Source organism: Oryctolagus cuniculus, chromosome 2 (assembly GCF_964237555.1).
Source record: "Oryctolagus cuniculus chromosome 2, mOryCun1.1, whole genome shotgun sequence".
In the NCBI taxonomy this organism is placed as follows: Eukaryota; Metazoa; Chordata; class Mammalia; order Lagomorpha; family Leporidae; genus Oryctolagus; species Oryctolagus cuniculus.
The window spans coordinates 131,433,355-131,451,339 of NC_091433.1; the positions used below are offsets into that span (position 1 = coordinate 131,433,355).

Genomic DNA, 17,985 nt, shown 5'->3' on the forward strand with positions numbered 1-17,985 from the left:
GAGTCTCAATTGATTTTGTATCTTTAGTATCTTGCTTGACACCTATTAAATAGGTACTTACTAAGTTCACTGGCTGTTAAGACAACTATTCCATGCATACAGGCTGCACAGATGAAGAACAAGGAATGAAACAGCAAGGCACAGATGGAAAATAAACTGTTCTGAGTTGTTGGAATATAATATTAAATTGTATATTAAGAGAATGAAAAAAGTACTATGAGGCTAAAGGGTAATTTATACAAAACTGAAGGACTTGGACTTCATTCTATGGGTCACAAGGAGTGAAATGATCACATGTGCTTTAAAGAGGCAACAGAATGACTAATGGAGCAGAGAATGGAACAAAACTACCAATCAGGAAGCTATTTTCAAAAGCTTAAATTTAAGAGAATGAACTGAAAGAGTTACAAGAGTGAAGAAACAAAGGCAAAAGCATCTGAGAGCTGAAGAGGAGTCAAGAGAACTAAAATGAATCAGTCACTGATGAGATGAAAGGAGTGTTACTTAAATTTAATTGGGTAGGACAGAAGAAAATGAAAGATAGGTTTATGCACTACTCATGAGTTTCTACACTGGATGACTAGTGTAGAATGTTAAATGAGAGGAATAAACTTGAGAGGATACAGGGATTTATGTGTGTATAGCAGATGGCACTGGTCCTTAAAGACATGGAAAGGGAAGAAAAACAAAAACTGCCCAGAAAGGACATGAAAAGAATAAACTTTTTGGAAACTATTAAGGGAGAATAAAAGAACGGTGATCATATAAAATTAGAGATACATTTTCGGGCTAGTGCTGTGGCACAGTGGGTTAATGCCCTGGCCTTAAGCGCCAGCATCCCATATGGGTGCCAGTTCGAGACCCAGCTGCTCCACTTCTGATCAGCTCTCTGCTATGGCCTGGGAAAACAGTAGAAGATGGCCCAAGTCCTTAGGCCCCTGCACCTGCATGGGAGACCCAGAAGAAGCTCCTGGCTCCTGGCTTTCGATCGGCACAGCTCTGACCGTTGCAGCCAAGTGGGGAGTGAACCATCGGATGGAAGACCCCTCTCTCTCCTCTCTGTGTTAACTCTGGCTTTCAAATAAATAAATAAATCTTATAAACAAACAAAAAAAACCACATTTTCACTATCTGTCTGTCTCTTGATCTCTCTCTCTCTGTATCTCTTACACTCTCCTTCTCCCTCTTTTTCTTCTTCATTCCATCCCTGCAGTCTGTCGGGTTTCCCCCAACAAACTCTTTCCCTTAAAAAAAAATAAAAAAGAAAGAAACACATTTTCAGTCTAAAAGAGGTAATTTAATAGAGGCTAAAAGCTTTGGAATTCTAATTTTGATTTTGATACCTAATTCGTTCATGTGACCTTAAGTTATTTAACCTCTCCAAATCTGTTTCTTCACCTATAAAATGAACAAAGTGTAACTTACAGAACTTACAGGATCAAGTAACGTAAACATACTGGGTCAATTTCATCAATTTTGGTGAAATTAAGTCGCTACATGGGACAACTACATCCCTTATCAGAGTGTCTGATTTGAATCCCAGTTCCTCAGCTTCAGGCCAAGCTTCCTGCAAGCACCCTTGGAGGCAACAGGTAATGGCTCAAATACCTGGGTTCCTGCCACTTGCATGGGAGACTGGCATGGAGTTCCAGACTCCTAGCTTCTGCCTGGTCCAACCCTCCTGCTGAGGACATCTAGGAAGTGAACCAGCAGATGGAAAGTCTCTGTCTCATCTCTGCTCTGTCTTACTACCTTTAACATAAAATGAAACTAAATTAAAAATACAATGTGCTGGCCGGCGCCGCGGCTCACTAGGCTAATCCTCTGCCTGCGGCGCCTGCACCCCAGGTTCTAGTTCTGGTCGGGGCGCCAGATTCTGTCCCGGTTGCTCCTCTTCCAGTCCAGCTCTCTGCTGTGGCCCAGGAAGGCAGTGGAGGATGGCCCAAGTCCAAGTCCTTGGGCCCTGCACCCACATGGGAGACCAGGAGGAAGCACCTGGCTCCTGGCTTTGGATTGGCGCAGTGCGCCAGCCGTAGCGGCCATTTGAGGGGTGAACCAAGGGAAAAGGAAGACCTTTCTCTAACTCTGCCTGTCCAAAAAAATAAATAAATAAAAAAAAATAAACCAATGTGCCTAGTCTGCATAACAACCACAAAGCAGATCCTTGAAATTTAAATTTCTTCCTTTTATTTTCTCCCTGATGGCACAGATTATGTTAGTAGACTGCTTTAATAAAATTATTACTGCCTTTTTCTGTGCATTAAAATTCAAACTTTAAATCAACTCATCCTGGATCACCTTTACCCTGTCTACTTTCCCTTTTTGTCATGCCTCTTCTTTCTAAAATACACATCATTTAATGTTTGTCACCTCAAGTTAAATGTAAGCTACTTGGGGACAGGAATGCAATTTGGTTTACTACTGTATCCTAAGCCTCTAGAACATGCTTCCTATAATTGACACACAGTAGGTACTCAAACATTTTTTCAAAATCACACTGTATAAGAATTCTAATATTTCCCTTTATTATCAAATTATGCTTTTGTGTTCTTCTTTAGACTTCCCCTTTCTTTTCTCAAAAATTTGTTTTGTTTGCTTGAAAGGCAGAATGACAAAGACAGAGGGACCTTCCATAACTTGTTCACTCTCCATATGGCCACCAAAAGCCACTGCTGGGCCAGGGGGAAACCAGGAGCCAGGACTCCATCCTGGTCTCCCACATGAGTGCAGGGGCCCAAGTACTTGGGCAGTCTTCCACTGCCTTCCCAGGCACATTAGCAAGGAGCTGGAGGGGAAGTCCACTATGGGATGTTGTGACAAGCTGCAGCTTAACCTGCTGCACCCTAGCACCAGCCCCATTCCCCTTCCTTTTTTATTTGTGCTTATAGTCAAAATTATCTTTAAACCATCCTAACTTTTCCTATCATCCTTAATCTGATACAGCTGACCTCAGAAAGACATCATGCACCCTTATCTTTCTGACATGTACTTGCTTGATTTATAAGTTCTTCTCTTTCTTTGCACATGTATGCACTTACCCCCTTATATTCATTACTTTTATTATAAGGTCATTTCCAAAATCTACACCTTGAACAACAGTTTCTCAGGCACCTGCATTCTACTTTCGAAGCCATGTAACTGTCAAAATAAAAGATATCTCTAACAGATATTCTTTGATAGCTGAACTTTTGAAATGTTCAAATCTAAGTTAACAGTTTGCCCCAAATATAAAAAAAAGTATTAAGTTTTCCAATTATAATAAAAAGTACCACACTACTCTAATAGAATTCATCTTGTATGAAACCTGGAAAAAAGTTTTTCTTTTAACTTTTATATTATATCCACTAAAATATTCCAGATAATAAAATTTAAATTTTACCTTTCTACACCATTTTAACTAACCTTTTCATATGAGGTCCTGATTACCCCAAATTATCTGAACCAAAACATCTTCTAGGAATTAGTCTCACACAACATGTTTTGAGAAATGCTATTAATGGGGTCAAATGCATGATCTTCAAAGTCTTCTTTAGAATGAGTATTTAGTTTTGTTACCTTTGTTATGTCACCCACCCGCATAAAGTCATTTTCTGCTTCTCTATCAGGTAACTTCCAAAAGTTCATGGAAAATGGTATTAAAGTATGATTTTTTTCCACGAATTTTTTGAAGCCCTCTTGTATATTTGTTCACACACAACACCTAATTTAAAATCCTAGTGAAAATACATTGCATTCCAGAAGCTATCCATAATACAATATTTCAGGTACTCAATCCAACTAAACATTAGGAGAAAGGAGATTTTTATACAATCTAACTTTCCAGTCACCTGATTGCTTTAGAACTTCAACTCTCAGGAGGCCGGCACCGTGGCTCACTTGGTTAATCCTCTGCCTGTAGCGCCAGCATCCCATATGAGCACCAGGTTCTAGTCCTGGCTGCTCCTCTTCCAGTCCAGCTCTCTGCTGTGGCCCAGGAAGGCAGTGGAGGATGGCCCAAGTGCTTGGGCCCTGTACCCACATGGGAGACCAGGAAGAAGCACCTGGCTCCTGGCTTCAGATCAGTGCAGTGCCGGCTGTAGCGGCCATTTGGGGGCTGAACCAAAGAAAAGAAGACCTTTATGTCTGTCTATCTCTCTCACTGTCTAACTCTGTCAAATAAATAAATAAATAAAAAGAAAAAAAATAGCGTTATTAAAAAAAAAGAACAACTCTTATTCTATTCTGAACAGGAATCCAAAATATATTATATACCTGCCTTCCCCCAAGCAGAACATACAAAACACAATTTAACTTTCTGAATTTCTTTAAGTCTGCTTGATTTCAGGTTTTCTGTCTTGTTCCTCACTATCAAATTGTTTATTTTCACTCATCTCAAGAGTGCTATTTTGGCAGCAATTTCTCTCTCCATCCAGTTTAAAAAAGTTATGTAAAATTAAGGCCGCTGGCAGTGCTGGCATCCCATATGGGTACCGATTTGAGTCCCAGCTGCTCTCTTCTGATCCAGGTCTCTGCTATGGCCTTGGAAAGAAGTAGAAGATGGCCCAAGTCCTTGGGCCCCTGCACCTGCGTGGGAGACCTGAAAGAAGCTCCCGGCTACTGGCTTTGGATTGGCCCAGCTCTGGCTATTGCGGCCATTTGGGAAGTGAACCAGCAGATGGAAGACCCCTCTTTGTGTCTCTACCTCTCTGTTAACCTGCCTTTCTAATAAATAATAAATAAATATTTTTAAAAATTAGGTAAAATTCATTTAGCTAAATTTAAACACATGAAATGTTTTTATGACTGTAAAGGTACAATTTTTAGAACATGTATATATATATATGATAGCATATATTTTTGTTTAGTGTTTTTCAGCTACCTTTCAAAATAAAAGGGGATCAGATAAGCTATTTTAACATATATTTCTTTACGTTTTGTCTTGTGAGTTTATGATGAGGGGATGGAGGAAAGTATTTCAAAACTACCTAAACATATAAAAAACAACCATTAACTACAAAACTATGATAGGCATTTCACAAATATTGTCTCATAGGGTTCTTAGATTTATTTCAGAAGAGAGAATGTAATTATCTAGCACTTACACATTAACCAATTGCTTAATACAAGTGCCAATTAAAGGATGCAATATGGGTACCTTCTATCAAAGCACAATAAATAATATCTTTCTAGAATCATCTTTAAAAAGTTCTAGTAAACTGACAACATACACTTATCTGGAGAAAAAGGAACGACTTACCAGTAAAAGTTGAAGTAACAGTTTCAACAGTTTTGGAAGGATCTGCATCTTTCCTATTTAAAAGAAGAAATGAGAAGTTCTAAATCTTAAAAAAATTCCAAAAATGAATTATTTAAATCTAAAAAAGTTTAAAGCAACTCAACTGGAACTATGTCCCATTCAGTTTGTCCTTACGGTGATGAAATTACATGGGTACTTCAAAAGGTTCATACAAAATAGAATTAAAACATAATTTTGGTGCAAAAGATTTTGAAATCCACATATACCAGCGATATTCAAAAAGTTTGTGGAAAATGTGTATTATCAAAAAACTACACATTGAATTCTAAAATTTTGCCCGAAAATAACTTTATATTTTATTTTGGTGTCCTCATATTAAAATGTTTTACAAATTAATTATTTCTTAACTCATACACACATTCTTCAGTCAATGAAATCATGGAATTACTTACTTTAATGCAGATGCAGACACTTTCTTTGAATCTAAAGTCTTTTTCTTTACTTCTTTGTTCTATGAACAAAAAGCATTTAAGAAAAATATTTAGTTTTCTCCCATTTATAAAAAGCAATTCAGAAGATATAAAAAAGGATAAAGGGAATCCAACAAAAAAAATCTAAAAATCTTCCTACTCCAAAGTTAAATATTTACTTTTTACTATTGCATTAACTGCAGCTCAAATCAGCATCCATATGGGATGCCGACATGACAGGTGGCGGCTTTACATGCCATGCCACAATGATTGCCCCCAATTTGTGATCTTGCAGCACAGTTTTACATGCCCATCATTTACCACTCATCTATATTTTTCTTAACATTAACTACTTTTCAATAAGAAGACTTATTACAGCACTGTGACGTTTCAAATGTCTAACTGCTATCACCCTGGTGTAATTTACCAGAGTAGATTATTGTGATATTATGCTAACTACAAAACCCTCATAAAGATCTCTCTGCTTCTGCCCTTGACTTTCCACCAACCCACACTCTCATGACAACATGAAACTAGATTTAAAAGGCCATTCCTAGACTCAAAAATTTTCATTACACTCAGAAAAAGTCAGTAGTTTCTCTTTATCCACAGGGCATACATACCAATATCACTAGTGGTGATCTGAAACATAGATAGTACCAAACCCCATACATTCTGGTTTTTTTTTTTTTCCTATACCATATCTGTGACAAAGCATATCTAAGACTAAAAACATCAGAAGATGTTCAACTTGTTTTCATTCTGAAAGACACCTTCAATTTTAAAAGAACTTGAAATTACTTATTTCCTCCCTGTAAGCTAAAATCCTGGCCCTTATTCTTTGGTTATATTCCAATTTTTGATGATATTCTTTAGATCAAAATGATGATCTTGTGGGCCAGTGGTGTGGCACAGCAGGTAATGCTGCCATCTGCAGTGCCAGCGTCACATACAGGCACTGGTTTGAGTCTCAACTGCTCCACTTCCGATCCAGCAATAGTCTGGGAAAGCAGAAGACGACAGTCCAAGTCCTTGGCACCCTGCACCCACGTGAGAGACCCGTAAGAAGCTCCTGGCTACTGGCTTCGGATTGGCTCAGCTCTGGCTGCTGCGGCCAACTGGAGAATGAACCAGTGGATGGAAGATCTCTCCCTCTCTCTTCTCTCTCTCCTACTCTGCCTCTGCCCCCTGCTTTTCAAATAAATAACTAGGCCGGCGCCGCGGCTCACTTGGCTAATCCTCTGCCTGTGGCACTGGCACCCCAGGTTCTAGACCCGGTTTGGGTGTCGGATTCTGTCTCAGTTGCTCCTTTTCCAGTCCAGCTCTCTGCTGTGGCCGGGGAAGGCAGTGGAGGATGGCCCAACTGCTTAGGCCCTGTACCTGCATGGGAGACCAGGAGGAGACACCTGGCTCCTGGCTTCAGATCAGCGCAGCGCACTGGCCGCAGCGCGCTGGCCGCAGCACGCCGGCTGTAGCAGCCATTTGGGGAGTAAACCAACAGAGGAAAGACCTTTCTCTCTGTCTCTCTCACTAACTCTGCCTGTCAAAAAATAAATAAATAAATGTCTTTGCAACTGATGCCATTTTATGATTATTAAGATTTTATTCTGTAAATAGTTTCATGGGTTGTTACCAAACACTTTATATTACAACTTCTCCATTTCTTTTTTTCTTTTTTTTTAAATGTATTTATTTATTTGAAAAGCAGAGCTACTGAAAGAGATCTTCCATCTGCTGGTTCACTCCCCAAATGGCTGCACAGCTTGAATTGGGCTGGTCTGAAACCAGGAGCTTCTTCTGGGTCTCCTATGTGGGTGGCAGAGGCCCAAGCACCTGGGCCATCCTCTGCTGCTTTCCCAGGCATATAAGCAGGGAGCTGGAGTGGAAGGCAGAGGCTTTACCACCACAATGCTGGCCTCTTCGTTTCTGAAGTTCTTCATTTTATGCCAACATTTTGGTAAAGATATATAATTCCTGTCCGTGCACATCTGAAAACACTGTCCTAAGATACATTAGTATTTCACTTGAAATGGATGTACTAAATTACAGTGAGTCACAATCTTTTTCCATGCAACCCTGAAAATTTATTGTTCTGCTATCCAGTATTAGACTATTTCTTTGTGTAATTATACTATTTCTGTCTGGATCACTTTTAAATTGTCTCTCTGTAACAAGGGAACTTTAAATCTTCAAAAGTATTTAAGTGATATGCTCTTTGTGGAGTTCTAGTTACATACAGACTGGATGTGCCTAGCATTTCATAATTTTTGTCTCTTTAACCTTCACTAACAGACTGTAAGGACCTACTGCATCTTCTGCAAATACTATGTCAGATGCTTCTTAAGTTTCTGAATTAAAATGAAGTTAATTTCATCTGAATACTGACTACATCTTTGGTTTTATTTTCTTGTTAACTCATTGGATTTTCTATAATACTAAATTTTTTACAGCCTCCCAGAACTATTTTTCATTGCCTTTCAAACTATATGGATTTTACCTGAGTTGCTCTGGTAGAAAAAAGTTAATGTCTTTCACTTACTATGGTAATGAGCCCAAAAGACTCTACATACCTCTTTTTCTTTTTTAAAGGTTCATTTATTTATTTGAAAGGGAGAGATATAGTGAGAGAAGGAGAGACACAGAGACAGATCTTCTGTCTGCTGGTTCATTTCCCAAATTGCTGATATAGTCGAGGCTGGGCCGGGCCAAAGCCAGGAGCTTCTTCAGGGTCTCCCCAGTAGGTGCAGGAGCCCAAGTATCTGAGCCATCTTCCACTGCTTTCCCAAGTGCATTAGCAGATAGCTAGATCAGACATAGACCAGCCAGGACTGAACTGGCAGCAAATAGAATGCCAGCACTGCAGGCAAGGGCTTAACCTTCTACCCCATGATGCCTGTCCCATCTACATACTTCTAATATGAAGAAGGTATAATCAGAATTCTTACCGGAGTTCCCTCCCATAAATCCCTGGGCAACTTGCCCTTTCACAGCACAAGAGTCCTAAGTTAGCCTTCCAAGTCTCATTCAACTCAGCATAACTCAAACCATACTTAAAGAATATCAATGTTTCTTAGACGCAGATGGCATATTTTATGAAAAATCTTGATAGTAAATATGGTTTGTGCTCTTGGACTTCTGTTGTTACCTTACCAGCCTCATCAGAAAGTCATCCAAAAGAATCCTGATCTGTTTAACACAGTCTAATTCCTTAAATGTCTCCTGAATCTATTTTCCAGATTAAACGTCTTAGAACTTAAGACTGGCCTTCTCATTTCTCTAAATGTAACAATCAGCTAGGTCTCACTTGCCAGTCACTTGTATATGCTACTTTTCCTTCCTATTTTCAAGGCTACTAGACCACCCAAAAACATTTCCATCATCACAACAGATGATTTATCTGACTGGAATTCAGTACTCTTGTCTCTTCTCCACTTTAATCCATCTGCTAGGCTTTCTCTGCATTCAGTCTCATTTGCTGGACTAACTCATTCTCTTGGCCACTTACAGAACACTCTTTTTAATCAATACATTCTAAGTGTCACATCCCTTGTTTAAAAATCTTGAGTAAAATTTACTTGTGTATAAGCTGAAGTTCTTACACTACACATCCAATTCTTGATTCTCCTTAACCTCCTCTGCAACGAGATAACCATGTGTGATTGTTCTGGTAAATCAAATAGAACAAATGTTGCTAGGAAATTCAGTCACTCAAACTCCATTTTGTTCATGAATTTTATTCATTTTTTTTTCCTGTTTAGAAGATAGAAATGATGCCAGGAGATATAGTCATCATCTTACAACTGAGGATGAGAGCCACATGCTAGATTGTGGAGCAGAAAGACAGGTTGGGGTCCTCAAAGTATTACAGAGCTGACATCAGCCCTGGACAACACATCTGAATATTTCCTGTTACTATGCAAACATACTTCCTACATGTTTAATAAATCACCAGTGAAGTTTTCCACTAGTTGAAACAAAAGACCCTTTTTCTTATAGCATATAAATATTTTATCTGTGTGTATATACATGTATATATAAAAAATAAACTAAATTCCCCTCCCCAATGTAGAACTTCAAGGGAGAAAAATATAAAACTTGCTAAAGGACATGAAATGAAACCTAAATAAATGGAGAGATAACTAAGTTTTTGGATAGAAAAACTTATTACTGGAAAAACATCAATATACATTCAATATTATATCAGTTAAATCCCAGTGAGATTTCTTTAGAAACCTAAACTGGGGCTGCTGCTGTGGCATAGCAGGTTAAGCCACTGCCTGCATTGCTGGCATCCCACATGGGTGCCGCTTCGAGTTCCGGCTGCTCCACTTCTAATCCAGCTCTCTGCTATGGCCTGGAAAAGCAGTAGAAGACGGTCCAAGTCCTTGGGCCCCTAAACCCATGTGAGAGACCTGGAGGAAGCTCCTGGCTTCGGATTGGCACAGGTCAATGGGGAGTGAACCAGCAGATGGAAGACCCCTCTCTATCTCTGCCTCTCCTTCTCTCTCTCTGTAACTCTGCCTTTCAAATAAATAGATAAATCTTAAAAAAAAAAAAAAAAAAAAAAAAAAAACCCTGAATTGTTTCTGAAACCACTATGCCTGAATAAATGCTCAAGATTCCACAAAAAATTTAAGAGCAAAGAAAAATAACTACCAGGAATATGAAAATATTAAAAGATTATTAATTAAAATCACACAGTACCATAAAAATAATCAGACTGATTCAACAGAATAGTCTGAAACAATCTAGATATACAGGGTAATTCATATATAAAAAGGTTTTTTTTCCCCCAGTCAACACAGATTAATCATAAATGGTGTTGTGCTAATTTGCTATCCATTTTAGAAACAGGTATAGATTCCTAATCACACATTACAAAAAGCAGATTAAGAAAATAATGGAAGCATTTCTTTTTGACATTAGTAGAGAGAAGGCCATCTAAAACAAGCCACAAGGAAAAAAGCAAAGCCACTGAAGAACACACCAATAAAACTGTAGACAGGGAAATTACAAAATTTATATATGTGTATATATAAGCAAAAAACTGCATAAAATGCAAATTAAAACTAGATACTATTTTTAAAATACTGGATTTTTATAATTAAAGAAATTAAGATACTGATAATACAGAAACATTTGTACTCTCAAAAATTAACAGTGTAAACTATCGCAGCAACTGAAGGGACAATCTGATATGATCTATTACTACCCTATAACCTGACAATTTCATTGATAGGCATCAACTTAAAAATGCAAAAGGATGGCCTGTGAGAAGCATACACCAAATTACAAAAAAACTTGTGTATAATAATGAAAAACTAGAATTATCCTTAAAATCAATCAATAAAGAACTGGTAAAATAACTGGTATAGTCATTAAAAGTAACACTACAGAGAAGTTAAAAGCAATGAAGAAAACTAACATGATCAGACTGAAAAATCAAATTGAAAAATGTATGCAACAGAATCTCAAAGCAGGCATTCTGTAGCAAATAAAAAATTAAAAATTAAACCTACTGGATATTTTACAGTAATTCTGTAGATATTATTTTTGGACATATAAACAAAATAGAAAATAATCTACAAAGACCAAACTAACATTGATACTTCTAAGGTTAAAGCAAAAGAGGTTTTTCTCAGTATATTCTCTAAGTTCAAAATAGACGAAACTATGGAATTAGAAACCAAGTTGTATAGCAATTAAGACTCTAGGCTTAGGGGCCAGTATTGTGGCATAGTGAATGAAGCGGCTGCCTGTGATGCTAGCATTCCATATGGGTGCCAGTTCGAAACCCAAGAGCTGGCTGCTCCACTTCCAATCCAGCCCCTGACTAACATGCCTGGGAAAGCAGCAGAGGATGGCCCAGGGGACTTGAGCCCCTGCACCTACGTGGGAGACCTGGAAGAAGCTCCTGGCTCCCAGCTTTGGCCTGGGCCAACCCCAGCCATTGCAGCCATTTGAGGAGTGAACCAGTGGATGGAAGATCTCTCTTTCTCTCTGTCTCTTCCTCTTTCTGTGTAACTCTTTCAGGTGGATAAATAAATCTTAAAACACACACACACTCTCTCTCTCTGGGTTTGAATGTCAGCATCCCATATCCAAGTACCTAGAAAGACAGGTGACAGATACAGCTTAAGTACCCAGATCTCTGCCATCCTTGTAAGAGACCCAGACTGGGTTCCTGGCTCCTGCTCTCGGTCTGGCTCAGCCTCAGCTTTCCAGGCCTTTGGGGAGTTAACTAGCATAGATACAGCATACATATAGCATATATACCTGTCTGTCTCTGAAATAAAATTAATCAAGCTAAAGGCTACCTGTAGAAAGAATGAAGGGTTTTGAGGATTGGAAAGGAGTAGTTCAGAGGCTTCCAAGATGCTGGCAGATGTACTATTTTATTCACTTTAGGTAGCAGTTTCACAGACATTTACTAATTTTGTTTTACATCTGATATCTTCCACCACTCTGTTGTCATTTAATATTGTTTACAGTACTATACATATGTATATATTCAGAAGCTTTATATTTCAGTATATTTAAATTTGCAAACATGTTATCTGTTCAGCTAAAATGTTTATTTTACTTTTTTTGCACACATGTCATACCTTAAAAAAAATTCAGCTCATCAACAATGATAAACTATGTAGGACCTAACTTCAGTTTACCTGTACTTTTTTCTTCCCTGCTGGAATACGTATTTTCACATCTTTTCCTTTTATTAGAAGAGGTGTTGTTTCAATGTACTTCATTACTGCAGTAATGGCCTCTTTAAATTCCATTTCCAAATAAGCCTAAAATGAAATTTATTCCTTTTTTAGTCAGAAATTTACTTTTAAAAGCCTGGGCATCTTATAGAAAACGTGAAACTTTTCTGGGAAGCATTAAACCATGAAACTACTTTCAAGTACTAGTTGATTTTGTCTCTTTGTTTTCGCTAGAGTATTTTGATGTTTTTCACACATGAAATAGACATCTAACCTTACAGAATTTCTAGGCCACTACCAACAAACAGCATGGCAGGCTCATTGAATAGAATGAAACAGGAAGGCATGGCTCACTGAACAGGAGTGAAAGCAGGATTTGACCTAGTTTAAAATCTGACATTTTTAAGGATTTTTGCAACAAAGATGACACTAGCAGTACATTGCTGTCTTAACTCATATAACTTTATGTTCTGTTTAGTCTAAGAAAGGTTGTTCACAGTTTATGTATTACATGAATATAACCCACATGAAAATAGTTCTTACATAAAAATATCATTTATTTATGTTACTAGTGTCCTAAAGCAATTATTAGTGAACTATGGCATACCACCTATTTTTTTAAAACAGTTTTCTGGGAGGCCTGGTGTTGTGGCATAGTGGATAAAGCCCGCTGCCTGTGATGCTGGAATCCCATATGGGCACTTGTTCAAGTCTCGGGTGCTCCATTTCCAATATAGCTCCTTGCTAATGACCAGGAAAAAGCAGCAGAGGATGTTCCAAGTATTTGGGCTCCTGTCACCCACTTGTGACACCAAGGTGAAGCTCAAGGCTCTCATTTCGACCTGGTCCAGGGATGGCCTTTCCAGCCATCTGGTGAGTAAATCAGTGAATGAAACATCTCACTCATCCCTAACTTTGAGTACAAAATGAATAATCTTTTTTTTTTTTTTTTTTTTTTTTGAGACAGGCAGAGTGGACAGTGAGAGAGAGACAGAGAGAAAGGTCTTCCTTTGCCGTTGGTTCACCCTCCAACGGCCGCCGCGGCCGGCGCGTTGCGGCTGGCGCACCGCGCTGATCCGATGGCAGGAGCCAGGAGCCAGGTGCTTTTCCTGGTCTCCCATGGGGTGCAGGGCCCAAGCACCTGGGCCATCCTCCACTGCACTCCCTGGCCACAGCAGAGAGCTGGCCTGGAAGAGGGGCAACCGGGACAGAATCCGGCGCCCCAACCGGGACTAGAACCCGGTGTGCCGGCGCCGCAAGGCGGAGGATTAGCCTAGTGAGCCGCGGCGCCGGCCAATAAATAAATCTTTAAAAAAAATAGTTTCTTGGGGCCAGCGCCGCGGCTCACTAGGCTAATCCTCCACCTAGCGGCACCGGCACACCGGGTTCTAGTCCCGGTTGCCCCTCTTCCAGGCCAGCTCTCTGCTGTGGCCTGGGAGTGCAGTGGAGGATGGCCCAAGTCCTTGGGCCCTGCACCCCATGGGAGACCAGGAGAAGCACCTGGCTCCTGCCTTCGGATCAGCGCGGTGCGCCGGCCGCAGCGCACCAGCCGTGGCGGCCATTGGAGGGTGAACCAATGGCAAAGGAAGACCTTTCTCTCTGTCTCTCTCTCACTATCCACTCTGCCTGGCCAAAAAAAAAAAAAAAAAAAAAAACTTTTTTGGAAGATATCCATGCTCACTCACGTATTATATACAGCTGCTTTTGTATCACAATGCCAAAGTAGTTGTGATCCTTTGGCCAGACAATAAAATCACAGATACTTATCATCTGGCCCTTTATAAAAATATTGTGCCAACCCTTATTATAAAGGATATAGAACAGTATTTGGGAGTTCATTCATATTCCAATATTTACTTAACTAATGAACAATTATATATATATGGGATCTTTAAAAGGTTCATGGAAAATGTGCATTATCTTTTTATTCCATTTTCCACAAACACTTTGTAGTACTCTCCTGTGTAATACAAGCAGCTAAAAGACACAACAATAATTTATAGAACTATTAACTTTTGAGTTCTTTGAACAGACTAAATGACTCACCTCCTTTCTATATGGAACAACCAGAACATCATTAACTTTTCCAAATGGTTGAAATACTTTTCTAATATCTTCTTCAGTACAGCCATCTTCTGGTAACTCAGATATAAGAAGAACTGAGCCACAATGCAAAGACTGCTCTTTCCGAAGCTATTTTTTGAAATAAAAAAAAATTAAGCATAAATAAACCATGAAGTACAGTAATAATTCCTTATATAGTTTTTCTTCTACCACTAATCTCGTTTCTTTAAAGAATTTTTTCTAAATAGTTTTAACAAAATTTTTAAAAAACATGTTTTTAAAGATTTATTTATTTGAAAGTCAGAGTTACACGGAGAGAGCGAAAAAGAGGTCTTCTATCTGCTGGTTCACTCCCCAATTGGCTGCAACAGCCAAAGCTGCACCAATCCAGAGCCAGGAGCTTCTTTGGGGACTTCCATGTAGGTGCAGGAGCCCAAGGACTTGAGCCATCCTCTACTACTTTCCTAGGCCATATAGAGAGCTGGATCAGAAGTGGAGCAGCCAGGTCTCGAACCAGCACACATATGGCATGCTGGCACTGCAGGTGGCAGCTTTACCTTCTATGCCACAGTGCTGGCCCCTAAAAAATTTTAAATGTGGGGCCGGTGCTGTGGCTTAGTAGGTAAAGCTGCCACCTGCAGTGCTGGGTTGGAGTCCCAGCAGCTCAATTTCCAATCAAGCTCTCTGTTATGGACTGGGAAAGCAGTAGAAGATGTTCCAAGTGCTTGTGGCCCCCTGCACCCACATAGGAGACTCGGAAGAAGCTCCTGGCTCCAGGCTTGGATCATCTCAGCTTCACCCAACGCGGCCATTTGGGGAGAGAACCAGCATCTGGAAGACCCCTCTCTCTCTCTGCCTCTGCCTTTCAAATAAATCAATAAATCTTTTTAAAAAAATTTGTAATGCTAAAGACAAAATGTTTTCTATTTTAAAACCCAACAGAGGGGGCCGACGCCATGGTGCTGTAGGTTAACCCTCTGCCTGTGGGCCAGCATCCCATATGGGCGCTGGTTCTATTCCTGGCTGCTCCTCTTCCAATCCAGTTCTCTGCTATGGCCTGGTGAAGCAGTAGAAGATGGCCCAAGTCCTTGGGCCCATGCACCCGCATGGGAGACCCGAAGAAGCTCCTGGCTCCTAACTTCGGATCAGCGCAGTTCCGGCCACTGTAGCCATTTGGGGAGTGAACGAGCGGTTGGAAGACCTCTCTCTGTCTCTCCCTCTCAGTAACTCTACCTCTCAAATAAATAAATAAAATCTTTAAAAGAAAAAAAAAAAACACTAAACATCTGATAACCAGATCCATCAGCAATAACTCTAAAGAGTAATTTAATTAACAAATACAGAATATCCAGTATTATAACTTGCAAATTAAGTAGAAATACACCAATAAACCAGAAAAAACTATTCTATACTGTCCAAAAAAAGTTCTATTTCCCATAAAAACTCTACTTACATAAAAAGTTTACAACAGATTGAAAGTGGTCAACTCCCAAGAAAGTCTGCTGCTGGCAATTAGATTTGTTTCACCAGACAGCAAAATTGACCACAATGATCTACTCTTAAAATTAGCTAACACCACCCAACTTTTAAAATGCTCTAATACATCAAATGCTAAGCCTATGGCATTACTAAATTACAAGACTGAATTATTGGACTCTGTGTTTTGTTTTGTTTTGTTTTGACAGGCAGAGTTAGAGAGAGAGACAGAGAGAAAGGTCTTCCTTCTGTTGGTTCACCCCCTAAATGGCTGCCACAGCCGGCACACTGCGCCGATCTGAAGCCAGGAGCCAGGTGCCTCCTCCTGGTCTCCCATGCGGGTGCAGGGCCCAAGCACCTGGGCCATCCTCCACTGCCCTTCCGGGCCACAGCAGAGAGCTGGGCCAGAAGAGGAGCAACCGGGACAGAATCCGGCACCCCAACCAGGACCAGAACCTGGGGTGCTGGCACCACACGCAGAGGATTAGCCAAGTGAGCCACAGCGCCGGCCAGACTCTGTGTTCTTAAGAGAAACAAATAAAATTCCCATCAATGTAATTTACCAACTTGTGATTTCAAATATATCACAAAAATGGAATAAAAAATTCATAGAATTTTGTTATTTATCATTAAACTAATGTATGGGGAAATGAAATCACTGTGTCAGAGACACCTGTACTCCCATGATTACGCAACACTATTCACAATAGCCCAGGGATGTAAACAACCAACATGTCCATCAACATGTGAACAGATAAAGAAAACGTGATGTGGACTTCTGGTGCAGTCATTCAGATGCCTCTTGGTACACCATACCAGCATCTCACATTGGAGTGCCTGGTTCATGTCCAGCTCTCTGGCTTCCACTCCAGCTATCTGCTAGACACACCCTGGGCGGCAGCAGATAATGTCTAAAGTACTTGAGTCCCTGTCACCCACATGAAAGACCTGGACTGAGTCTTAGAAGAAAGATTTTTAAAGCTTTCACATAATAAAACATAAAATGGTTGAGGAGACAGGTATGTTTTCTCCTCCTTGAGCATTACACAGTGTACATATTTATAGAAGCACCAGCTCTCTGCTGTGCCCAGGAGTGCAGTGGAGGATGGCCCAAGTGCTTGGGCCCTGTACCCGCATGAGAGACCAGGAGAAGCACCTGGCTCCTGGCTTCGGATCAGCGTGGTGCACTGGCCGCAGTGCGCAGGCCGCAGCGGCCACTGGAGGGTGAACAAACGGCAAAGGGAGACTTTTCTGTCTCTGTCCACTATGCCTGTCCAAAAAAAAATTAATTAAAAAAATTTTTAAAAATTAAAAAAACATTTATAGAAGCATCATATGGTACCCTATGAAAATGTACAACTTTTTATGTTAGTGAAAACTAAAATTTAAAAAAAAAATGAAAAAAACATATACCATGCAAAACACTACAAGAAAAAATGTACATATACTTGTAGTAACAAAGAAATACTGACCTTACGCTGGAGAGAAACAGCTTTATCAGGCACCTGCTTACATTCTGCTGAGGTGTCATCTTCTAGATTCTTTAATTTACGAGCTGAATGTCCTCCTGAATTGGGATCACTCTTTGCAGAGCTTGTAGCTTTAATTAATGGCTTTGTTGCACTGCCAATTTTAGGTTTCTGTGCTGGTGAGTGTCCTTTATCAACTGCTTCAAGATGCTTCTGTTTATTAAATTCTGTCCCATGCCCAGATCGTTGTACTACATCTTCTAAAGCTTTTTTTCTATCTATTAAAAAGGACATCAACATGATTTCAATTGAAAAGAACTTAAAGAACCATTTCGTTACATAGTGAAAGAAACATTATTTATCACATACAGCCATTCTCAAGATAAATAGTGAGCAAATACACAGAAAAAATTATTTTTTAAAGATTTATTAATTTATCTTAAAAGAATTACAGAGAGAAAGGGAGAGGGAGAGACAGATTTTCTACCCACTGGCTCACTCCCCAGTTGGCCACAACAGCCAGCGCTAGGCCAGGCCGAAGCCAGGAGCTAGGAGCTTCATGTGAA

The 17,985-nt window shown here is 39.8% G+C and overlaps 1 protein-coding gene across 23 annotated transcripts in view; it reads right to left on the reverse strand.

The window, feature by feature from the left end:
* The window catches only part of ZNF638 (zinc finger protein 638), a 167,350-nt gene that overhangs the window by 54,103 nt on the left and 95,262 nt on the right, over positions 1–17,985 (reverse strand). For all 23 annotated transcript variants that reach the window (XM_051842786.2, XM_051842783.2, XM_051842785.2 and 20 more), the window contains 5 exons: positions 17,423–17,697; positions 14,457–14,603; positions 12,372–12,497; positions 5,689–5,747; positions 5,237–5,289 (listed from right to left, as the gene is read on the reverse strand). In XM_051842786.2, the coding sequence (XP_051698746.2) occupies positions 5,237–5,289; positions 5,689–5,747; positions 12,372–12,497; positions 14,457–14,603; positions 17,423–17,697 (660 nt within the window). The remainder of the gene's footprint in view (positions 1–5,236; positions 5,290–5,688; positions 5,748–12,371; positions 12,498–14,456; positions 14,604–17,422; positions 17,698–17,985) is intronic.